This window comes from Microplitis demolitor, chromosome 10 (assembly GCF_026212275.2).
Source record: "Microplitis demolitor isolate Queensland-Clemson2020A chromosome 10, iyMicDemo2.1a, whole genome shotgun sequence".
Lineage (NCBI taxonomy): Eukaryota > Metazoa > Arthropoda > Insecta > Hymenoptera > Braconidae > Microplitis > Microplitis demolitor.
This window is the reverse complement of record NC_068554.1, coordinates 5266149-5292949: the sequence shown is the minus strand read 5'-3', so window position 1 is coordinate 5292949 and position 26801 is coordinate 5266149. Positions and strand designations below refer to the sequence as shown.

The following is a 26801-nucleotide window of genomic DNA, read 5'->3' as shown; positions in this document are numbered from 1 at the left end:
AGAAGATGGTATATGATAGTAAAAGAGGAATGAGAAATAAGTAAGAAAAAGTTATCAGGTTTCTGACTAATTAATTAGTCAGTGGTGGCTCAACACTTGCATATGGAATGACGTAGAAAACTGGCCTGTGATTAAATGGTTAATGTAGCTATCCGTCTAGCTACCGTTGAGTTGGTAATGAAAAACTTTGGGTATCTTTTTACATTAAAGCGTATCTGCGTAGTCACTGTGACAGAGAAGTAATCAACTGTAAGGAAGGGAAAGATGTCGCTAATTTGTTCGTTGTTAGTCTCGAGTTTAGACGAGACGAGACGCTCGACACGGTCTTTTGCGGGGTGAGATTCGCTCTCCACCTCTAGTCTCCCCTTGAACACACAGTGTCACTAGTGTCTTTACATAAAGGCAGACAAATAATGGGAGCAGAATGAAAATGAAGAAAACATGGGCCTTGGGCAGACTGGAGAAAGGAGAAGTGAAGAAATTTTAAATAAAAATGAGGGTTGAAACAGAGCTCATATAATTTTAACGAGGAAAAAATTCATTTTTGTTCAGGATAATGTGTTTTTAAGAGGTACTGATGTGTACTAATTTCATTAAATATTTCAATACGGAAAATGGGAAATTTTTGATGAACTGGAAAAAGTTGCGTTCACGAGCGTTAATTTTTCCTGTCTATTTTTTTAAATTCAATCCTACATTTACTACGAGCTTAGGGTTTTTTTCATGGCTTTGATTGCAAAAATAAATCTCATTTAAAAAAAGAACAGTCAGCTACCCGTTATAAGCCTGGTCTAGAGGACGTAGGGGAAATTCTTCTTGTAATTTCAGTCTTTCCTACCGTGCGTTTAGTTTTGTTCTCGACTACACGTTATAAGCCTGTTTTATTTTATATCATTTTAAACGTCATATCTACGTTTTGTTACATACGTCACTATCCCAATTTTTCTAGTGCTTATAGCGCTAAAATAAATACTTATCTTTTTACACTAATAATAATTGTAATGCAAAAATTATAATGACAACGGTATTAATTACAGTAATGATAATAAAAATTTTATTGATCAACATAATGATCAATAAAATTTTTAAATTGTAACAGAAGCTTTAATTGTTATTAATGATTACAACTATGAACAATAAATAATGTTTTACTTAATAATGATTAAATTATTCTCCGCGAAACATCGATAGTAAATTTTTATAATTTATTTAGATATTTTGTTCGTATTGTTAGTTTATAATTTAGAGAATTTTAACGGAGGCTTATAACGGGATGTTTGGTACGAAACTCAAAAAAGTGGTTAAGTGGGGGAGCTGTTTGGACTCAGGAACTCCCGATTGAAGGAAAGAGGTTTACGACGGATAGTCGACTGAATTTAAAAAATAACATTTTCATTTTGTTTAGCTCTCAAATATAACAATTGTGCGATAACCTTTGATAACATTTTTATAGTAAAAATTTTAAGAAGAATGTGCTTTGAGGGAAACAATATCAAAAATGAAAAAATAATCAAAGTTAAATTTAAAATTGATTAATAAAATATTTCACATAAAGAGAAAAATATAAAAGCATAGTTGATTTGAAATATTCTATAAAATTGTCATGTTATGAATAGCATTACTTTATATTTTAGACTTTTATGTTGAAAAGACGTCAGTCATATTTTATGAGAATAAATATTCTGTACGAAGGAATATTTGAGGAAAAACAAATAATAAAATTTATCAATAGTTCTGTATACAATTGAATTATTTATGAATTGGGATACCGGATTATAATTTTATCTTTCATTTATTTTGTAATGAGAGGAAATAAAAAAAATAAGATCGTTTCAGATGCTGTAATTTTAGTAGCAGAGCAAATTGCATTAACCGTTCGGGACTTTATTGAATCACGATCGGCGCTTCTGTTGAGCTTACGTTAACAATGTAACTTGATTTATTTTCTTTCACGTGTCGTCCAGTACTTTCAGTACGTTATCGTACGTTAATACGACGTCGTCGGTGGTACCAATTTGAATCCGTTAACAATGTACAAAAAAGCATTAATCCGCACTCTCTTTGTTAATAAATCGGTTTTTTATTTTTTTTTTAACTCTCAGCAACTCGCGTTTTTATTTTACTGCTGAAAAACCACTAACATTTGGTGCTTCAATAGAGAATTAAATTCAATTCTGCAAACGCAAGTAATAATACGATTATAACAAGAGAATACTGTATAGCTTTATGTAAAATACTCTATTTGTTTCACTGACTTCGGACGCTGAGCCTCTAAGACCCGTGAAAAGTTATTTATGAAAAAAAAAAAAATACTCTAACTTTTTTTATTTTAATCAAAAATATTTTTTGATTATTGAAAGTTATAAGAAAGTTTCATAAGTTCAAAAATTTAAAAAAACTTTTTTTTACCTTAGATGACTCATCAAATTTACACGCAGAGAATTTTTGAATAAAAATTACCCTTAAATTTTAGTACTGTAAAAACATCTAGCCAGTAACTAAAATTTTATGTACGTTGTTAGTAGAAATTGCACTTCATTTAAAAGCTACATAGTAGTATATTTTACAATGTGCATAGGAAAAATTTAGATTTCACCACACGTCCTTACACACGGAGAGAAAATTATGGCAACAGTTACAATATATTATGGGAATGGTTCCCATACTGCATGGTAACCGGTTTTTTTGAAATGTTGATTATAGGAACGGCACCCATATATATTATGGTAATCATTCCTATAATTATAGGTATAATTCCCATATGGTATCGGAATAGTTCCTATGGAATCATGGTAATCGTTGCCATGTAACTATGATAATGGTTACCATAATATTATGGTAACCATTACCATAATATGATGGTAACCATTACCATAATATGATGGTTATGTTTACAATAATATTATAGGAATAGTTACCATAATATATAGGGCTTATTCCCATATACACTTAGGAACCGTTACAATGTGGTTATAGGATCGGTTACTATTTGCTTGTGTGAACTATTCCTATGAGTATGGTAATCATTACCATGATTCTTTCACATGCGATATGGAAACTGTTACCATAATGATAGGAGTTGTTCCCATACTTATGGAAACTTTTCCCAGAAAGTATGGGTCTATATCCCATAATCCCAAGTAATCATTACCATAACGGTATGGGATGATATTTCATAAACGTACTAGGAACAGGTACCATAATTTTCTCTCCGTGTATGTTATAACATAGAACAAAAATAAATTACTTTTGATATTTTAACTAGAACTTTTTTTTAGATAAAAAAAATAATTAACGCTTATGCATAATTACCAAAAATAAATATAAAAAAGTATTTTTAGGCTAGAAAAAAATATTAATTAAAAAGTTTTAATGAAAAGTAAATAATTAATAAAAAGATAAATGTTAAAACATAGAAAATGTATATGTACATATACAGAAGAAATATTTATCACTTGAGTATCGTATAAAAAAGCTCTCAGACCAACCTACGATGTGCGTTACTACAAAGTTTGTAATCCTCTTGCAAACTATAAATATATAAAGTAAATTCAATCCCTAACTGTAAGAATTTTGAATTCCAGCAAGTTATTGCACAATGCAACTGCTCCGAGGCGTTATATACCTACGCGCATATATATTTATAAATTTATCTATTACATATTTTTAGCATAAATTTTAAAATGTATATAAAAGAGAGTTAAGTGAAAATAAATTTTAATTGTACATAATTTAATAATTTTGTCAGAACTTAGACATCTTTTGAGCTTTCTCGAGTCAAAGTAAATTGTAACAATACTGTAGAGCGTTAATCAAGTCAATTGGGGTGTGAAAATTGAATACTCTGTCACAGAGACTTTGAAGACAATCAAGACATTTCAATCAGCCAATTGTATCCTTGTTGTATTTAACAATTGTTAATTATGCTCTTTCATAATTGCTCAGCTCTTAACTCGGTTCATTAAATATTTTTTTTTCTCTTTCTCTTTACTCAAATCAGAAACTGAGTAGCAAATATATATACGGCCTGTTATTTATTTAAATTTAACAGAATCAGAAATTACACGAATGAAAAAAATATTTAAATGAGTACAAACCAAGTATGCTTATGATATTTTTTAATTAAACGACAATTTAATTAAATACTTTAATTAAATCAGAGGTAAGCTTTAGTTTTTCTGGATTCCGGTAATATTCAAAAAGCGCACTTTTTCACCAGCATAAAGGTCATTAAGTGAGTTAGTAATTTTATTTTAATTTTAATTTATATTTTTTTTTTTTTTTACAATAAAACAACGCATCAAAAAAAAATTTACTTTGTGTACACGGAGGATTAAAGCCGCTATTTTTTTTTGCTCAACACACTTGAGTTATTTAAAACAAAAATAAAATAATAACCTAGTAAATTGAATTAAATTTTTTGCAAGCGCTGTCATGCCGGAGGAAAAATAATCCATTTCGTGGGTACTCGCGATGATAAACATTAAAAGCAAGGTGAAAATTTAGGTGGGATTCGCGGTTGCTGACCAGCTTTGCTGACGCTTTACGAGAGAAAGATTAAAATACGACGACGATGATGATGATGATAATGAAAAATAAAAAGACATGGGTCCACCATAGAGAGAAATATCCAGCAGGTTGATCGGCATTTCCGCGTGACCACTACAGGCGTGGTTCGGACCACTATTACACCGTCCATGTTCTAACCAAGCCACCAAAAAGACCATCTAATTTCATTAAAAAGCTTTGATGCTGTTTTACCTCAAGCTTACTCGCGGTTACTTGTCCGCTTTACCCTACCTGTAAACTCCCAACAAACAAAATCTTCTTGTTTATTTTTTTCATCTAGTTCTTTTTTTAAAATCACTTCTATTCCCGCGGGAATGTCTTTTTTATGAGCGACTTAAACTTTCCTGTCTACTGGGAAAAAAGACATTTAAAATTTTTTTTAATGTCATTTTCTTAAGCAGTCGCTGTTATCGTGTCTTTTAAATTTTCCACTTTTTCCCTTGCCATGCAGCATGTAAACAAAGTTATTTGTCTAGTAATTCAACTCCAGTTCCAGTGAAAAAATATAAATAATAAATAATGGTAAATATTTTTTTATCAGTGATTACTAGGAATAAATATATATGCAGAGTAATATTGCGTGTAAGATTTTTCCGTATCCATACTCTACATATTTCATAGGTTATTATCCATAACACGAGTTGCAATTATCTGCTGGAAGTACGGGTACAAGATGTCCAGCAAGTAATGCTGCTCCGTAAGCTATCGTCTTAGGAATAATAATAATAAAAAACATAAAAAATGATATATTCCAGTATTCGTGCGGGTAAACGGGGCACAAGCTTAAAAATAGCGTGCAGAAAAGCAGCACGCAAACGAGACACTTCCATGATGTAAATGGCTAGAGAAGTAGAGCCTTATATTTAATGAACAACAGACGTTAATTTTAGGGTTGTTGTAAGAAGAGTGTGTTGAGATTAAAACTAATTCATTCACCCAGGGTGTGGTCTTCATGTTTTTATGCACATCGTCACGCTATAAACTCCTAGCCGTGTTTTTACTATTTTAAATTCAGCTTATATCCATTTACACTCGCCGCGTTACCCAACGTCCTCGGCTCCAACTGCATTAATTCTCTGTATGGAAATAAACAAACGACCGCTAAAAATTTAAACCAAAAAAGAACGAAAGGAAAAAAAGCAAAAGCTAATAAATAACCGGGACAAATGACCCCAGAAAAATTTAATTTTAGCCAACTCGAGTCGGGTTATAAAATTCGACGGAAGTAACGAAAAGTCGCTCTCGCACCAACACCTTCTGGGTTTTCTAGGGTGCTCTAGCTTTCTATATGAGTCAACTAACTCAAAGAAACATCTATACAGCTATACAATCTATATCAACCTGTGTACCGATATATGTACAAAAAAAGTAATCAGCAATTGTTTTCAGCATCTTTATATAGGACACAATGTGCCAGAGCAAATAACTTTTTTCACTCGTAAAACCTCTATCCCGATGAGCAAGCCGTCGAGAGCCAGAGCCTGCCAGACGATTGGCTTCTTTCAAAATGAATGTCACTAAAACCTCTTAGGCTTCCAATTGCACTTTACCTTTCTTTACATTTAGTATTTCATTCTTACTCTCAATTTTAAATTCTCAACCATCAATATTCGATGCTCAATACTCAACTCAATCCTCAGACTCAATGGATGTAACGCGATATTTTTTTTCAATCAGTTTCCCAGATGTAAGTGAGACCTGTGGCAAAATTCCTCGTGCTCAATGCATTGTAAATTAACTACAACTACAGCTAAACAATGCGGAATAATAGGCCACCTGCCGAATATAATCTACGCTAATAATCTTCGGACATCTCGATTGCAACGAACGAGAACGAATGCCAGATGGTCCACAGCATGGGAATAATTCGAAACGTAAATTGATTGCCAAAGCGGAATCCCTTGATACTATTTTTCATACCCGTATACACAGACATTAATATATAAATATAAATATATATATGCATATGTAATATATATAATGTACGTTTTATTTCGGTTGTTTAATTTGCTCCTGAATCGAGTTCATTTAACAGCAAACAATGACTCGTGACTTGGCATTACTATAATAACAATAATAGGGCTCGAAGTTGTATGAGAGCTGAGAATAATACCCATTTTATAACCAACCACCCACGCACACATGGTTACTCTTATTAACAAGCTTATTGCTAAAACCACCCTACGTACCCCGGGTTTAGCTGTGCGTTCATGCTCATGGCACGCACCATATATTGTCTTGATGTCTTTGTGCAGCTTTTAATAGGATAATTTTTGTTTAATCTCACTGCGGTTTAATTTGCTTTTCTTCTATTTATATTTTCATTTCCATTAAAAAAAAATTTATTTTCATTTAAAAACTTATAATTGCTCTGTGAAAAAGTACCGCACGTGAGTAAGTAACTGAGCGTGTGTTTGTAAGTGAAATATATATGTTTCCTATAGGAAAATATATTTTTTCAGTCACGTTTTGTCGCTTGAGTTAAAGCCTTTATAGCTGATGGACACTCTCATGATGAGCAACGTGTAGGTCGTTGTTGTTGCTGTTATACTTCTCTGTACTATATACAATATAGTACACCAGCAGTTCCAATAACATCCAACCAACGTGCAAAGAATAAACTCTGCACAGCAGGTGACGATAGAATATTGTCCCACAACTCGTCTCTCGCTATTTCGCTGCACTGCCGTGGCAGCTCACGCCAGTCAAAATGCCTGGGCGCCCGTCAGACTTAAAATTTTTTCATTATTTTAGATTTTTTATTTGTGCCGAATAGTACACTGCGAAAAATCAGGAGTGAATAGGGATTTTTTTATGGACGGAGTGAAGCGGATTTTACTTCAATCCGCATTCAGTCTGGTCCGAAGTTTAAATACTTAAATAAATTTATATTTAATAGAAGCAGCTGTTAATCATTTTCATAAATAATCAATTAAGATTTTAATAATTAAACTTAAAATATTATGTTTTCCGTTTATAAAAAGTTTTAGTATCTTACTAAATTATAATTTCATATATATACATTCAACTACCCGTTATAAGCCTGGTCTAGGGGACGTAGGGGAAATTTTTCTTGTAATTTCAGTCTTCTCACTACCGGGCGTTTAGTTTTGTTCTCGACTACTCGTTATAAGCCTGTGTTTATTTTATATCATTTTAAACGTCATATTTACGTTTTGTTACATACGTCACTATCCCAATTTTTCTAGTGCTTATAGCGCTAAAATAAATACTTATCTTTTTACACTAATAATAATTGTAATGTAAAAAACTATAATGACAACGGTATTAATTACAGTAATGATAATAATAATTTTATTGATCAACATAATGATCAATAAAACTTTCAAATTGTAACAGAAACTTTAATTGTAATTAATGATTACAACTATGAACAATAAATAATATTTTACTTAATAATGATTAAATTATTCTCCGCGAAACATCGATAGTAAATTTTCATAATTTATTTAGATATTTTGTTCGTATTGTTAGTTTATAACTTAGAGAATTTTAACGGAGGCTTATAACGGGATGTCTGGTACGAAACTCAAAAAAGTGATGAAGGGGAAAGCTGTTTAGAATCAGTAACTCTCGATTGAGGAAAAGAGGTTTATAGAGGGCAGGCTTATGACGGGTAATCGACTGTACAATTAATATTTTCCGAAACTTCTTTTCGGAGTAAAATTCACTACAATAGAATTAAATAGATAAAAAGTCATCCACTCCGTGTTCACTCTGCAAATTTTTTACAGTTTAATAATAAATTAACAGAACAGGAAGGTTTACAGAAAACTAATAACCCGTGCTAATAGAATGAAAAATTATAGTCTCAAGAGTTGTTGGGTATGAAAAAAGTATGTGTCCACCAGTTAACTACCACCCGACACAATTAATTTCCTCGAGATATTTAATCACGAGCTTTTAAATACAATCGAGTTTTCCCACTGCTTGCTTGCAAAAAATTATAAGTTGATTTTTTCCTCTCGTGACACTCATTGTATGACATCAAATCGCTTTAATGTGTGTTATTCATGAACGTGTGACGTTTACTCTCGTACATATTTCATATGCAAATATATATATATATATATATATACGTATTCCAGTTAACATACATGTTATTTAATGAAAATACCTGACAGTATATCATTACTGTAATTATTTTATGTCTCTTAGCTTAACTTACTGATGCTCTAACAACATTTCACTCGCGATTTAATATTATGATAATTTTATTAAAACTATTGATTTTGCTTCAATATTTTATCAAAGTTTTTATTAATCTATAATGAAATGAAGAAAGATTTTAAACTTTTCGGCAAAAAAGATCGTAAACTTCGTATCTCCATACTTTTATTTACGATCTCTAAAATGAATGTGTCGTAAAATGTTAAATGAAAAATAAAAAAAAATCAATAGATTAATAAGTCAGAAAAAAAACAACAAAATCAATAACCAAACAGAGCATAAAATTTTTCTTACTGAAACACCTATCGAAGATGTTCTGAATTTTAAAAAATAAAATTTCATCGGATCTCGCGTGTAAAATAGTGATAGGATTTTGAGTATGGAGTAAGCATAAAAGAAATAACTAGTTTTGTTTTATTTTCAATACAAGAGCGAGACAGTATCTTGGACATTTACCGTGAAAAGTATGAAAAAGAATAAGAAAAGTAAGAGAAGAAGTAAAACGGAAAGCGTAAGGTCTAACTGTTGGCTTTTCGCCCAAACATCCTCTACTCGGCTCCCTTGACTCTAAAGCCCGGAGGGGTTGCACGAAGCTCGGTAGTTAGGTACTAGTCAGGGGTGGAAATCTCGTCACAGACCGGATACGAAAGCAGAGACCGAGAAGACACGAGTACACGACCAAGGCGGATCCAAAAGACCCTTATAGCATTCCCATAACTTTAAAGCTTTCTCTATCATTCAGACTCTCAAACCCTCTCTATTATTCCTCTCTTTGTTCACTTGCGTCTCTCATGTCCTCTATAAATCTCACTTAATACTATTCCTTAATCATATCATACAGTAGTAACCATCCGCGCTCATCAATTTTATTTTAATTAAAATTAACTCATACGAAATTGTTATTTAATGATAAACAAATATTCGTTTTGAAAAAGGGTTAAATTGCAAAAAAAAACTTCGATTATCAGACACGATATATCAGTTGTTATATATATCGCGCAAGTATAATCAGGATTGCATGACGTACAAAAGTACTTAATGATTTGAATAATTTTAAAATCGTTTGTTCGAAACTTTTGTGGAAATCGGACTCTGCTGTTATCTAATATATGCGATGCTTTAAAGTTTTGTAGGATAAAGTAATGCGGTCAGAGGATAACGAACTAAACATTTAATGAATATGAACTATAACAACGGGGTAACAACAACTACTTTAGTAGTAGCTATAGCTATATGTATGGTTAAATAGTTTCGTAAATAAATTGAAATGTAACTTAGTATTATACTAAATAAATAGAAAATAGAATGGGCTATTAAATAGCTTTTGACCTACGCCCATTTATTGGGTAGTTCATTCCGCTATAAACTTATTTATTGAATATTGCATTTAGAGTGGATCATTACTAATCGACTGGTATGTGTATATGCGTAGTTAGAAATTTTGTTTTAAATTCAATACAAATCGTGTTACAAAAGGTCTACACAAATTTTTGGGTTAATTTAACACATTGCGTTTGTGTTGATCTTTAACACAAATTTTATGTTACCCTGATTAAACAACTGAATTCAAAATTCTAATTTTGTTATATTCTGTCAAATTCTGCAAAACAGAATTCAACTGTATTGGAAATTCGAATTTGAATTAAACAGAATAAAACCGATTTGAAAGTTTCGAATTCATTTTGATTCAGTTTAATTCGGATTCAGAACCAAAAATTGCAGAATTATTTTCGAATTAATTAGAATTAAACCGAATAAAATTATTTAAATTCGTTTTAATTTGGACAAAGTCTGGTTTTCATGCCGAATTAGACAGAATTCATTTTTAAGTTAGGTACCGAATTAATAGAATTTATCTGAATTAGATTGAATTAAAAATTTATTTCTGTTTAATTCGATCGAATTTAGTTTTTTAATCAAAGTAAATAATTAAACACAAAATCTGTTATTTTGACAAAAAATTTGTGAAAATTTAACAGACTTTCGTGTTAAAATTAATTAATAAATATAAGCACATAACCTAACCAACTCAAGTATACTGATCTATTCTAGTACAACTTTTGTCAATTAGCAAACAATTAGTTCGATTTTCAGTGATTTTTCTAAAAAACGAAGCTATGAATTGTCCTCCCGTAAAATGAGAATAAAAAAATCATTAAACCTGATCAAAAAATATTAAAGTTATCTATGATTATATTTAATTGTAAGTCAATTATAATCCAAGTTTCCTCGTAAACAATGCTTTGCTTGGTTACAGTAATGAATCAACGCGCAGGAGTGTTTAGCTAAACAACTCAAATTTTGTGTTAATTTTCGAATAACACAAGAAATGTCTTACATTACAAATTTTCTAATCATTTAACATAAAAAATCAGTAAAAGTAAAGTTACACAAAGGATTTGTGTTGAATTAACAGATGCTGTGTTAAAAATCAACCCAAAAAATTTAACCAAATAATTTTTTAACACAAATACAAGAAATTTCTGTGTGTCAGCAACACTAAAAAAATTATGTATTCCATGTATTTTTTACACATAAATAATTTATAGGCAGAATTACTGTAACGAATAATAATCAAACAGGTTGATTATTTACGAAATCCAATTGAGGAATTGTGTGCTAGTAAGGCTACGAGGAGTAGATGTAAGTGTGGGTGTAGGTGATGTGGTTGTTTTATAGTAGGGAATTTGATAAAGTAAGATCGATCAAAAGTATTTACGATGGTCGCTTTTCTCGCCTTGTTAATTATTTCGAATTTGAAGCCACAAATCAAAGCTTGAACAGCAGCACCCAATTAACTAGTCACGATATTACGAAACTCTTGTTATTTTAGGTCTTGATTTTCTCTTTACATAATAAATCTAATTATTAGTTGTTAATAAATGTAGCTATGTTACTATTACTGATTAAAATTATGCAAAATGTTAATTAACTTTTTTTATCCTGTGGTTTCAATTTTAAATATTTTCATGTCATCATACAATTTGAAAGTTAATAACGAAAATATGGTTATATGATTTTGATCTTACATAAGTACTTAAACTAATTTACTGTAATTATATGTATACAAGTTAATTATTTGTTTGATTGAGGTGTGGAGCAGAGTGGCCACATCGAGATTTTTATTAAAAATTAATACTTTTAATAAATTCCTTATAAATCTTAGAGAATGTCGTGAATTTTTCATCAAAACCACATGCATGTTATGAGAATTTATGGAATTTACAATACAATACTTATTAAAATTTTAAATATCTCTTGAAACTCAATTTATTTTTTTTATTTAAATCGTTTTATTCTCAAACAAAAATTAAATTTATGTATTTGAATTTAAAAACCGATTGACCAAACGTTAAAAAAAATCTATGTCCGTTTTGCCTCGCATGAACTAAGCAAAAAAGTTTCAAATTCAATTGACAGGTAGACAATCGACTCTTCCCCTTGATCGGGAGTTCCCGAGTCCAAAAAGCTTCCCCACTTAACCACTTTTTTGAGTTTCGTACCAGACATCCCGTTATAAGCCTCCGTTAAAATTCTCTAAATTATAAACTAACAATACGAACAAAATATTTAAATAAATTATGAAAATTTACTATCGATGTTTCGCGGAGAATAATTTAATCATTATTAAGTAAAATATTATTTATTGTTCATAGTTGTAATCATTAATTACAATTAAAGCTTCTGTTACAATTTAAAAGTTTTATTGATCATTATGTTGATCAATAAAATTATTATTATCATTACTGTAATTAATACCGTTGTCATTATAATTTTTTGCATTACAATTATTATTAGTGTAAAAAGATAAGTATTTATTTTAGCGCTATAAGCACTAGAAAAATTGGTATAGTGACGTATGTAACAAAACGTAAATATGACGTTTAAAATGATATAAAATAAAACAGGCTTATAACGGGTAGTCGAGAACAAAACTAAACGCACGGTAGTGGGAAGACTGAAATTAGAAGAAAAATTTTCCCCACGTCCCCGAGACTAGGCTTATAACGGGTAGTCGACTGTATAGTCAAAATTGTAGGACATGAATTTTTAAAATTTTTTAAAAAATTTATCTTTTTTATTTAATATAATAAATTCTTTTGTCATGAAAATAAACAATTAAAAAAAAAAAAAAGTTTTTAAAACAATGAAATATAAATATTTTCATTTATAACATCAATGAAATAAAGTCTCAAAGCATAAGCCTTGAACATGGCCTTTCCTGTCTCGCCAGGAAATCGTATTCATTTCGTTGGAAATTGAGTTACCTACAATTTATTTTACTCAATCTCCTGCGTCTATCAACTATTTAAAACTTTTGTATACAATAATAACTCAACCATAAATCATTTATTACATTACTATAAATTATTTATAACGAAAATTGATGTTAAACAAAATTATTATTAATACACGATAGTGATGAAATTTAACGTTAAATATATTATCATCAAACTTTCACGAATAGTTAAATTCTCTCGATGAAAAGGTAAACTACTCAATGTCAAAGTCATGAATTATAATAAAAGTTTTCCGACAACTTTTAAACTCATTTCATTCATCTTACACACCGCTCTATTCGCGTCAAACCAGGCTCACTCGATAACCGTTTGACACTATCAAAAACCATGAAATCTCCCTATCCTGAATTATTTATGATGCCGCAATTGTGTTGAGCTTTTTTCCTCCTTTCATGCCGTTCAAATCTTCATACATATTTTTTAACTTTTTTACCTCTAGTATCTCATAAACACCTCGAAAATTTAATCTCGACATAACCTTCAATAAAAAAATAAGCAAACAACCGTCTCGATTTGTTCAAATTAAAAAAAAACTATAATTATGACCGAAAAATTTTATAACACGAATTGACGTAATCCTATGGTCGACGTTTTTGAAGGGAACTAATGATAAGTGCCGGCCGAATCTCACGAAGAGCGACGATAAAATTAGTTGGATTTTGTACAGACCCAATTTAGTTGTCCTCTATCATTATCCTAGAATAGTTTGCTTCTGATATTCCAACTAACAATAACAACTAAACATAGCCACAGGCAATCGTGCAGTTGCTGGTTCGGTTCGCCTACAGGTTTTGAATTATCCAAAATTGCTCGCCCAGTGGTTAGAACTCTGCAAATTTAGTGTTTCCTGCCCGCGCATTTGACAACCGAGTGGTCATTATTTGAATATTTATAATAAGTCTAACAATATTACTGGAAATTATTATTATTATTATTATTATTATGTGAACAAGAACAAGTTTCAGTTACTAATTGAATTGAAATTTTATTGTTTAGGAAATGTGAGAACCAAAGCTGTACTGGATGTGGAATCAAAAGAGGGATATTGGTTAACCGTGTATGCACAGGACCATGGTGTAGTCCCATTAAGCTCACAACTGCAGATGTACGTTCAAGTTCTGGACGAAAACGACAATACTCCGCTAACTCAACTGCCCGTTTATTATCCATCCATTCCGGAAAATTCACCAGCTGGCGTCAGTGTAGTGCAAATAAAAGCATTCGATGGAGATATTTCACCTCAGGAATTCAGTTTTTCCATCACCAGTGGCAATCCTGAAGGATATTTTCTTATTAACTCTACCACGGGTAAGAAAAAATATTTTTTATTTTTACCGAATTTATTTAAGGAGGTTCGAGCGAAACTAGTGAGTCAAAGTAGTGTTTGAATTTTTTTGTTAGCTAAATTCTCTTAATAGTTATAAAAATTCATTATTTTAATTTATAATGACATAACGAATTCATAAATTAATAATTATTAGTTATTTAATTAAAGAAAGTAATGAAATTACTTGGTTATTTTTGACTCATATGATTTAATAAAAAGATTTGGCAGCAGCGCGTTCTAACTTCTTAAACATCGATATTCAAATTAAAGCGGGAAAAATTTATTTCTAATCTCGTCTCTCTTATTAATGTATTCCTATCTTTGTTTTTTCTCTCAGCTGCTTCCGCGATGTTGCCAAATCCTCAATAATATGTATGTCTGTCGATGAACGAGATTAAATAATAAAGTTTAACTTGAATTATTTAAATAACTACAACGGTAACACTATATTGTTAAAATCTTATATTCTAAAAATATTCAAGTTTTAGGCATGTGGTTTTTTATTTCTTAAACTTGAGAGGTTAATAATGAAAAAAATCGAATGTCATGTCGGGAGCTTATCCGCCATAAGAGTCTGTGTAAAAGAACCTTGAAAACGTCATTTTAAAATCTTTTTTTCTGAAAAACTAGATCGTGGATCATTTTCAAATTTTTAAAATATATAGAAAAAGTACTTATTTATATATATACTAAGTTTCAAATAGTTAGAAAATTAGTTTTTATATTAGACTCGCTTGTACCTCCTTAAGTAAACAATTTTATATTTTTTAAACGTTTCAAGACTTAATACTCTAATTAAGAAAATAATTATACGCAGACTTATTAAAATAAATAAATTCCAAAGGTTCTCGTGGATTTGAAGTCTATTAGCAAGAAATTACTTGAACTAGTTTGCTAAAAAGAAATAATAACGAATTATTTTCTGACAGTTTTAAATATTTTTAGTACTTGGATCAATGGAAAAATAATTAACTCCACGAAAATTTATATAAGAATAAATTGTTTCCGAGTACAACGTCATATTTAACGGTTCTTTATAAAATAAATTATTTCCGAGGTAATTTAGCTAAAAATTATTGCCAGCTTAATTATTTTTCATCTCTAAAATTAAAAAGATATTATTTATTCGGGATTTATTAAAAAATTTTAAACGGAATAGTTAATTTAGCTTAGGGATGGTATTAAAAAAAATTTAATCATCGCCATTAGCGAGCAGACGTGAATCTGCGACGGTATTTCAAACAATCCGTCGACGGCAATGTCTCTCGGAAAAGCAGATACATTGCTCGGGGGTGCGTCAAATCATGGAGACCATCCAGGAGAAAATATTGCAGTTCCAGCTGGTGTAAAAACTACAGCAATAAATTTAGTATTGGCAAGCCGCGAGACACTATAATATCGTTATCTACTGTGTAATATTACGATTACTACAACTCTGAATCAATTTTCAATAAAGTTGAGTTTGCTATTTTTTATTTCAAACTATTTTTTAATCTCGCTAAAAAAATCCTAGCTCAGGTAATCGCTTAATGAAAATCTACTTGCAGTAAAAAAAAACTTCCATCCAGACGCTTGGCTTTATTTTAGTTTTTAAATTTTTATTACTATCGCTGTATTGTCATTTTCGACAATAAATTTTTTTGTTTTTTACCAATCACCGAGATGATGAAAATACCGGATAGCTTTTTTTATTTTTATGACAATAGTGTCATGGAAAACGATTTGCCACGTCGTTCATCCAAGAGAGAGTACAAACAGCTGTTACAAACACAACATCACGATCGACAACGCGAGAAAATCCGTTTTCTATAGATAAACTATTATATAAAACAAAATCCCGTCATTATGTCCAACATTGCCGAACAAATTTTATGTTAGAGTACTTTTATATAGAGCTCGTGTAACTGTTTATCGATTTATCTGCTTGTTGAAATCAATGTCTAGTCATACTGTTTTAAATTTTTATTACTTTTATAAGAGTTGGCAGTGTTGATAAATAAATAGAAGAGGACTGGACAAAAAGGATTACTAAAAAAAAAAAAATTTTAGTTGTCAATGTTTTCAAATTTAAATTTTTTTATATTTATTTTTCATGATTCTGAAATTAGCCGACGTCTAATAATTTTTGGATTATTTTTCAAAACGGTAAATTACAAAAAAAAAATATTTGGAAAAATTGCACCTATAGTTTTCAAAATTTTCTACATGTGCATATTTTTAGTTTTTTTGGTTTTGTAATTAATTTGTTGAAAAAACAATCCGAAAATTTTCAATTATCTGTCAATATCAGAATCATTATTTTTCAGCAATTTAAAATTTCCAGGACTTGATTCAACATTTTTTTCTTTTTTAAAAATTTTCCATTTTTTTTTTTTTTTTTTTCACAATTAAATCTTGAATTTTACTGCAAGTCAAATTTTTCAAAATTAAAATTTAAATCATTACTTTTGTAAAATTGCGAAAGAGTTTAAAAAAAAAAATTTCCCATGACAAACGAAAATTAATTTCCTTAAAATATTTTTTCCCACTTTTGCCGGGTACTTTCCCATTTTAATTCGTCACAATCTTAAAAAGTATGATATCTGTCTAAATCTCTGGTCTTACTTTTAACTCTTATAAATTTCCAAATTACAAAATATTGTATATGACATATTTGTTTTAAATTCCTGTTTGATATCATATTAAATGAAAAGAATGAAAAAATAATGAAAAGCAACAATAATAAAAAATAAAGATATGTGTTCTCTTCGTATATATTGAATTTGTATATACAGATGTTGTATGCCACGTGTTGTTATTCATAAATGATACTTGGTGCACTGAATAAAATGACTTCCTGTTACATATTCTTTCTTTCTTATTATATTTTCATAAATAATTGTATTCATAGATTGTATTTTAATAATACTAACCGATAAAAATTTAAGTAGGTAAATTATACGAGGAAGAAAAAAAGATTAAGTGCATTTAGAAAATTTTTGAATTAAAATGTCTTTAAAAAATAAAATATGTAAATTATTTTAGCAAAAATTTTGAGTAAGAAAAATATTTAAGAAAAATTTCTAAAAATAAAATTTGAATCTGCATTTATTTCTACAAGTCGATAATGTTAAATTGCAAAATGGCGTGTGTATAATGTTTGTATATATAAATTTAATATCAGTTTGAAAATATCTGAAACTTAAAAAAGTTGACAGAAAGTCCATTTATTAATTTGAATGTAACTTATGTTGGTGTAAATCGCGTGTTTCAGGTCTGATTACAACCAGCGGCAGAAAACTCGATCGTGAAAACCAAGTTGAACATATTCTCGAGGTAAGTGTATTGATGCAAGCATTGCGTAATTTATATTTACATATATTACATATTATTGATTTTTTAAGTATTGTTATTTATTATTTTAAATTATTATTGATAATATTTTATGTTAAATAAGCCTTTGACTTTCTATTCTGTAGATAATTTACTTGAGATTCTAGATGGAGGTTATATAGAGCAGATAGGCTTTTCTAAAGAGGATAGACTTATCGATAGAAGTAAATTTACCGTTCATAAGTTATCCAGAATAACATTAGTGATTTTGCCTTTTTTTTAATATTGCATTAAAAATACTCTAACGTACTATACAGATATTTTTTTCCAAGTAAAGTATATTTTTTAAAATTATTTATTTAATCCTGCGTCGCTTTTAAAAGCACGGTGAAATTAAATAGCTAGACTTTTAATAATTTTTTTTTTACAGTCGACGACCCGTTATAAGCCTGGTCTAGGGGACGTAGGGGAAATTTTTCTTGTAATTTCAGTCTTCCACTACCGTGCGTTTAGTTTTGTTCTCGACGACTCGTTATAAGCCTGTTTTTTTTTTATATTATTTTAAACTTCATATTTACGTTTTGTTACATACGTCACTGTCCCAATTTTTCTAGTGCTTATAGCGCTAAAATAAATACTTATCTTTTTACACTAATAATTATTGTAATACAAAAAATTATAATGACAACGGTATTAATTACAGTAATGATAATAACAATTTTATTGATCAACATAATGATCAATAAAATTTTTAAATTGTAACAGAAGCTTTAATTGTAATTAATGATTATAACTATGAACAATAAATAATATTTTACTTAATAATGATTAAATTATTCTCCGCGAAACATCGATAGTAAATTTTCATAATTTATTTAGATATTTTGTTGCTATTGTTAGTTTATAATTTAGAGAATTTGAACGGAGGCTTATAACGGGATGTCTGGTACGAAACTCAAAAAAGTGATGAAGGGGAAAGCTGTTTGAACTAAGTAACTCTCGATTGAGGGGAAGAGGCTTATGACGGGTAGTCGACTGTATTTTACTCTTTAAATTTCCATTTATTTTTTGATAATTAATTTTTTTTAATTTTATTGAAAATAAAAAAAAAGTTTTCATATAGTTTAAATTTACTACTTAATTTTCATTGTTCTGAATTCTCATGCATTATTGTGATGACTAAATTTATGAACAAATAAAAAAAAAAATTCCAGAAACTATTTTACCTGGACTATATTTGTTCTACAACGGTCTACAGAGTGCTAAACTTGAAAATCATTTATTATTTACAACTGTACATTTTAATGATATACCGAGCGTTGGAACTTTTAAATATTTAAACTCAAACTAAAGTTATAATTACGCCACGTAGATTAAATAATTAAAATTTTGATATTTTTAACTCAAACTTAAATACAATTAAAACTTTGCTATTTCATTCTAACATTTACTTTACAATGAATTTTTCTCAATTCAATTGCTTAAAAAATTTGCCCAACTAAAATAAATTCAAAAAAAAAAAATGAAAGAAAATTTTTACAACAACGTCAGTTACTTTAAAGTTTTAAAAGTCCAATGCTTGAAAGTAAAAACATGAAACAAAATTTGAAGCTCAAGTTGCCTGCACTAGATATCAACACTTTAGTTGCATAAAATATGCGCATAATAAAAAAAAAACATATTTATATGGATATTGCTGAGAAGGTTTAACAACATATTGTACAAAGGTGCAACTCGTAAAATGTTTTAAGTGCTGTGATGAGTGGCAACATCAAGCTAGTCGTGAACTCAGAAAAGCGGAAGAAAATACGAGAGCGAAGAGAAGAAAAAAAGAAGGAAATCATAATAATTTTCCACTTTCGAGTAATAATTGCATCAACGAAACCCTCCGTAGCATACATTTAGATGGTGAATTAAATGTCAATGCCCGTATTACATCCATCATCACTAAGGCTTCGTTTTACCTAGATGTGCAGCAGTAATGTAGTGTCACAACTTAATACGTCAGCGACACAAACTATCTAACTATGTAATTGTGTGTATCTTATAATAGTATCGTCATAAAACGGAAATTCAATGGAAGGAGTTGATTATTCTCAAGATTAGGTCCCGAGGCATTTTGCGTGATAGTTTGTTAAGATAAATTGAATTTAACTCTAGTCTCTGCTCTGCTACAGTTTGCTGTGCTCTGCTCTTCTGTGTAAACTAACTGGTTCTTAACAGGTAGAGGTTACCCATTACTTTGAATTCGCGTACTCTTATACCGACTAGTGAGCTTTTAAGCTCCGATGCCAGGAGGCAGGAGCAACCAGGTTGATCTTGCCAATATTGTAAAACTGGAAATGAGAAAGAAAATGACATCGTCTAGGGCGTAGATTGAAAAGTAAAATGACGACGATGAAAAGAGGCAAAAAAAAACGTTCTGGTTGATGCTCTGTCAGATAAAGGCCGAGGAGAAGCTCAGTAAATAAGGTGCTGAAGAAAAGGAGAAAGGCAGAGAAAGAGAGACAGAGATAGCAAGCTAAGTCTTTTGGATGGAAAAGTTAAAAAAGAAAGAAAAAAAATTTAGAATCAAGATGGAATTCAAGCAAGACTTAAAAGAATTCCCACAAGTCTCGTTTTATCCGAAATGCCGATTCAGCATTCAAAGACTCATGTTTGACGTTACGTTTAATTCACTTAGCAAATTAATTTGGTCACATTGTCAATTTTTCACTGACAAAAAAGAAAAAAATTTTAAATCAAGCTCTTATTTATTTAAGAATTTACTTGAGTGTTTAATTACTTTTTTTCAATTAAATGCTGAGGAATTTACTTTGATTATTAAAATTTTTGCATAATGAATTTATGGAATTTTCAATAGAATTCAAAATTATCAATTTTCAAGAGCGATTATTTAATGAATCGTTACTATGCTCTCGATAAGCGAGAGTCTCCTTAAATATTTCATTAAGAATTTAAGATCACAAATAATTATTCTGATAAATACTTGAAAATTATAAACTGCCGAATATAATTTAAATAGCGTTAAACAATAAATCATAACAAAAGCATTGTTAAAACAAAATACATAAACACAAAAGTTGTGAAGTTTACAATCGCAGATTCGATCACAAAAGTTTAAACACGATAGCATTTCTTAGTTACTCGATACAAAACACGTCGACGAGAGATAGAGATAGAGAAAAGTATAGAATTGAGTAGAATAGAGTTTAGTTTCCAAGTGAATTTCCTAGCAACGATTCTTCTTTGGTTCAATGGATGCTCACTACAGAGCAAAGGAGACACCTCGCCTCGTTTCTCCTCGGCCATAAACAGGAAACGGCGCGTCTCTATTACACGATCGTTTCAGGAAAACGCCTCGAGCTTTTACTTCACCCTACTTTTCCGACTAGACTTTTCGTACTCGGTCATAGAAATTGGATTTACAAAACAGCCAAATGCTTGACCCGCTCAAGATTAAATTCCATAAATTTTTAGTTACTTTTAATGTCTTTAAATAATAATAATAATAACGGTAAAATCGTAAAATAACGATAATAATAAGTAATAAGTAATAATTATTATTATTATAATAATAACAGTAATAATAATAATAAGTATATCGTGCCGAAGAAAATGAGTAATTATGTTTCTTGTTCATGCATGAACATACTCCAGTAACGAGCATTAGATTCTTGTTCACAAGTACTACTTGTACAAACATACAAGCAGACCACACACCTTTAAAATAGAGTAATTGAGACTGTATGACAGTTATAAATGTAAGTTTGATACTTAGAAATTAATTAATATTTTTTAATTATTAAAATTGATTACGAATTTAATTAAGTTAATAAATTCAATAAATTCTAGACTTTTTAGTTTTAATTAATTAACCCTTGTAAAAAAAATTGTTGAAAAAATGTTAAAAAAGTATTTTCTATTCTAAACTTCAAAACGTGAGACAATGACCAACTTTTTTTAAACGATTTTTGGACTTCTGAAAATACACAGAAAAGCACAATTTATTCGATACTACACGGAAAAAAAAATAAACTTTACAAATTAATGTTTGAAATTATATCCCGGAACCCGGGTGTTAATATGGGGAATTTTAACAATCTAAATAATAAATTTTATAATACGTGTGGCCAATTTTCTAAGTATCAGTTACGATTTTTAAAGTTCAAATAGTAATTTTACTTGCATAGACGATAAATTTTCATACTTATCCTGTAATTATTCATGTTTTAATCATAAATGAAAAAATTACTATTTTGAATGATGATATTTACTAATCACTTTATTATTATATTACTTGTCGTTCTCAATTTATACACAGAAAAAAAAAATTCTCGACTGAAGGTAAATATTATTGATTCAAGAAAATTTTTTTGGAGATCTAAAATTTCTTAAATAAAGTAGAAATTTTCTCCGACCAAGACGAATTTTCTTTAACCAAGACAAATTCTCTTGGCTCAAGAAAATCTTGACTTGGTTCCTGGAAACGTTTGTCTTAAAAAATATTTTCTTGACTCAAGATAACTTTTTTTTCTATGTATAGTTCATTTTTTTCCATGTGTAAATTAACATTTTTCAGTGCAAAATACGTTCAGAAAAAGCTGATTTTGAACTATTTCTGAACGTTTTTCGTTCTAGTATATCTTAAAAATATTAGAATATTTATTGATTTTTCTCTTGAATTTTAAAAAGATTAAAAAAAGTTCGTCGTTGTGTCACGTTTTGAAGCTTAGAATAGTCAACACTTTTTCAACTTTTTCTCAATAATTTTTTTTACACGGATAAAATATACAAAAATTTCAACTACCATGAAAATAATTTTTTTTTATTTTATGGTCAAAATGGGGTAGCCTGCAAAATTTTTTGTCAAACATTTTAAATAAAATTAACGATGTAAAAAAAATTTTTTTTTAAAATAAATCCCGAACATCTGAAATTGCTAACAAATAATTTAAAAGAAATGATGATAAAATATAATTTTCTGAAAAAATTTTTTGATATCCATTTTACCCACTCTCTATAGGCAACAATTTAATTAAGATTTTTTTCCAACATAAATATCAAAGTTAATCAGCCTAAAAGACAATGCATCTTGTGGATAGAAATTTCCTGTAGTAATACATCAAATTTTATTGACTATAAAATATATGTTAAATCCACGCCCAGCATCTAAGGCGTCAAAAATATAAATTTTGATTAAAATTTAAGAATCTCAAGTCAGGCAAGTTTGTTAGATAATTAATATATTTAGTTAATTAAATATTTAAATAATCTACTAAACATTAATTTTGTTTCCCACACTTGATATTAAGTTAACTAAAGTAAATCCGTAAAACCGAGATAGCTTTATCCATAATCCAGGGTTTTAAATGAATGAGTATAACCGTGATGCAGGTTAACTATTTATCTTGTCCGGTGCCTATACTATCTCCCATTACCTTTGGGCTCGACTTATTATAAGACCAGCGCAGAAATATATCGACGCAAAACCTTATGCACCGTCTTTAGAACACCAGCATGACCGCATCACCCGTCTTATTAATCGGGGGCATTTTTCACATTATAAATGAAGGGGATTCTTCGGGCGTTTCTCTTTGCATATTAATATTCCACTCCTCTCTTTCTTTCTCTTTCTCTCTCTTTTATTCCATATCCAGACCTTCCCATCATACCCGTATGTTTAAAAAATTTTTCTTTCCGATTCAGAAACCAAACCCAGACTTTTTCCTTTTTCTTACATTCTGCACCGCACTTATATACATTAGCCATCGCGTGTCGTTGAATAAAACGCGAGCTCTCGGTATCTTAGAGATCGCGATCGCGTTACGCCTCTAATTTACAACGTTCTTTTTTACGTTTTTCATTGCACAAAAAGGGCCTCTATGTACACATACATACATATATAGTGAACTAAAGGTTCGAGTACTCGATCGAAGTAACTACAATACCAAAGTAGTTCCTTCGTGCACGGATAACGTTTATCTGTAAGCTCTTAACTGGCGTGCTTACTTCTCGTAAGCGTTTTCCGATCCCTTTTGGCTAAAAAAAAGTATTTCTTTGAATATGTCGGGAAAAAAAAATAATTAACGTCACAAAAGTTAATCCACAGTAATCACTCAGACATTATTTTAAATGACCCGCGGACAAGAAGTGGTAGAAATAAATGAACGAGTGCAATAAATTTATAACGTCACTCAAGATTTTATAGAATTTAATCCCTATGGAGACGAGGTAAAAGTTTAAGACCTGGATCAAGTATTGGTTTAACTTGTATATACATACAAACATGCGTATATATATGTATATATATAAGAACTAATATGCTTTCTAAGTGAAGCTCCCGGCAGCAATGTAAGCCATCACGACAGCCATACCGCAAAGTGCTCTCACTCATGGTTAGGATAGATAAAACGGAGTTTGGTAGCCCTAATTTAGTGCAGATGTTACTAGTAGAATGTCACGCCAGAATCCGTGAAGAAGATTCAACTCCTAGGAGACACGGGATTTACGTCGTGGTCTTGACTCTTAGAGAGAAACCACGAATTTATATGGAAATTGTTTCCACGCAGACACGGACTTACACCCATTGATTTTAATATCGTCATTCTCATTATATTTTCACTAATTTGTAATTTGTTTTATTTTATATCTAAATTTAGTCGTAGACACGATTTTTTAAATGAAAACTTTAAATTCCTAAATGACGTTATCGATTCCATTTTTTTTTTTTTTTTGAGGAAAATTCTAGACCGGGATTCATTTTTAAAATTTTAATGAATGTAAATAGGGCAGAGTTTTGTAAACTTATTTAAATTATAACAAAACTTGCAAACGAAATTTTTTTTTTACTTTCGCGTTGAGAATGACAAAAGTAAGAGGATTAAATTTAATATTCTGAAATTGTAATTTATTACGTTATAATTTCATACGTGAGATAAAAAAATTTCTCTAAAATTAATTTTTCAACAAAATATAAAAATAAATTTAATTTTTTTTCTTATCATTTTTAATTAATAAAGTAATTGATTTCATTTTTTAAATTAAAAGTTAATTACTCAAATCATTAAAAATTTAATAATAATTTAATTTTTTTTTTGTCAAGTGCTGATTAAAAATTATTTTCAGCAAAATGAAATGTATTAATGACTTTAAGTAGATTTATATATTCTCTTTCTAGTGATCACGAGCAATAGGTGTGATCAAGTAGGTATAAATATATATAAGCAGATTATTATCATAGTCATTAATTCGTTGGCTTTTAAATCAGTGAGTGCTTAATTTATTTTATTTAAGCCTTTGAAGGATAAATATTTTTGCCACAAATTTAATAAATTCAAAAGTTTAAAAAAAAATATGTTTTGGTTGAAATTATTAATTATAGTTTTAAATATTTCAATAATTAAATCAGAGGACCCAGCGACATTTCTCTCAGCCGATGAACCGTTTCAAAATAGACAGCGATTTTTATCAGAACTACCAGACTCATTGGCTATTAATAAATTAGCGTTAATCGGTACACATGACTCAGCATCGACAAAAAATTTTCCATTCACGCAGACGCAAGTGTTATCGATAAAACGACAGCTAGAATCTGGTATTCGGGTCCTAGATCTACGAGTGCGTATTACAGATAATAAATTTGCTTTGCATCATGGTCCTGTATTTTTAAATATCATGTTCGGCGATGCAATAATACAAGTGAATAATTTTCTATATGATAATCCTGATGAATTTGTAATAGTATTCTTACAAGAAGAATATGAAAGATATAATTCCAATTTGAATCCGTGTCAAATTCTTGAAAATTACATCGCTGATTTTGGTTTACTGGTAGTCATGGATTGGTCTCTCTACGATATTATTGGCAATCATCGCGGAAAAATTTTGTTAACGACAGCTGGAACCGGATTTAAAAGCTGTCTGACACCTTTATCACCGTGCGAAGTACAGAACACTTGGAAAATTGATAATTTATTGCAGAAAAGACAATTGATAAGAGAACATCAAGATAAAATGTTTAGGAGAAATATTTACAGTCCCTGTTATATTAATTATTTGAGCGGTAATAATCCCTGGAATTTAATTAGCCCTGTGCAAGTTGCAAAGGGTAATTTTTTTAATTTCTTTAATTTTAATCAAGCAGTCTTAAAATGAGTTTTTCTTTTTTTTATACAGGAGTAAACTTCATGATGAGACATTATTTTCGTAATCCACATAATACTTTGGTTGTTATAATGGCTGATTTTCCAGGACAAGAATTAATAGATACCGTTAATTATAGTAATTTTGAAAATAAAATTGTACCGAGTGCACGAAATTGGAAAACCAATTTATCTGTAGGAACAATACTGGAATATCTCTTTATTAGCGTCGTTACTCATTAAGTTTAATAAATAATCATGCAAAAGTAAAAAAATTTTTTATTTTTTATGAATAAAATAATTCAATTTTGGAAAAATGAAATTTTTTATGTGCATTTTTGTTAAATTTATTAGCGCAAAGTTTTATATGTGAGTTTTCTTTAAATCGGAGATTTCAAAATTTCAAAAAATTTATTTTTTGAGAAAAAAAATGTATTAAAAATTAATTTCCGGACAAAAATAATAAATAACGATCTAAGATTATCAAAAAAATATTTTTATGAGTATCTCATTGTGCCAACCCTTTTCCTAATGATAAAAATTCCGTTATTTAACAATCAGTTCATGGCGAAAGTATTGTTTAAAATTTTATGGCATCACTGAAGTACCAAACTTTGTTATGGTACTCAAATTAGCCGGCATCCAATAATTTTAGGATTTTTTTTTAAATAATAAATTCAAAAAAAAAATATTTCAAAAAATTGCACCTATAGCTTTTTTAACTTTCTACATGTGCATATTTTTATTTTTTTTTTTTTTTTAATAATTTAAACTGTAAAAAAAAAATTCAAAAATTGTTAATTGTCTGATAACTTCAGGATCGGACTCTGTTGGCTACATAAGTAGCGCGAATTATAATAAAACTTCTTTAAAAAAATACTATAGCCATATTTAAATTTACAATAATTACTGCGACCATGGAAAATTATATGTGCCCACAATAATTTTTATGAGATA

The 26801-nt window shown here is 29.5% G+C and overlaps 2 protein-coding genes across 6 annotated transcripts in view; both read left to right on the top strand.

Moving 5' to 3' along the window:
* LOC103580322 (fat-like cadherin-related tumor suppressor homolog) overlaps positions 1 to 26801 on the top strand; it is a 195004-nt gene that overhangs the window by 143986 nt on the left and 24217 nt on the right. For all 5 annotated transcript variants that reach the window (XM_053742541.1, XM_053742540.1, XM_053742539.1 and 2 more), the window contains exons 4-5: positions 14058 to 14369; positions 17642 to 17703. In XM_053742541.1, the coding sequence (XP_053598516.1) occupies positions 14058 to 14369; positions 17642 to 17703 (374 nt within the window). The remainder of the gene's footprint in view (positions 1 to 14057; positions 14370 to 17641; positions 17704 to 26801) is intronic.
* On the top strand, positions 25021 to 26092 carry LOC103580321 (uncharacterized). The gene is made up of 2 exons (XM_008562038.2): positions 25021 to 25765; positions 25879 to 26092. The coding sequence occupies exons 1-2, from the start codon at positions 25057 to 25059 to the stop codon at positions 26085 to 26087; spliced, it is 918 nt and encodes a 305-aa protein (XP_008560260.2). The 5' UTR covers positions 25021 to 25056; the 3' UTR covers positions 26088 to 26092.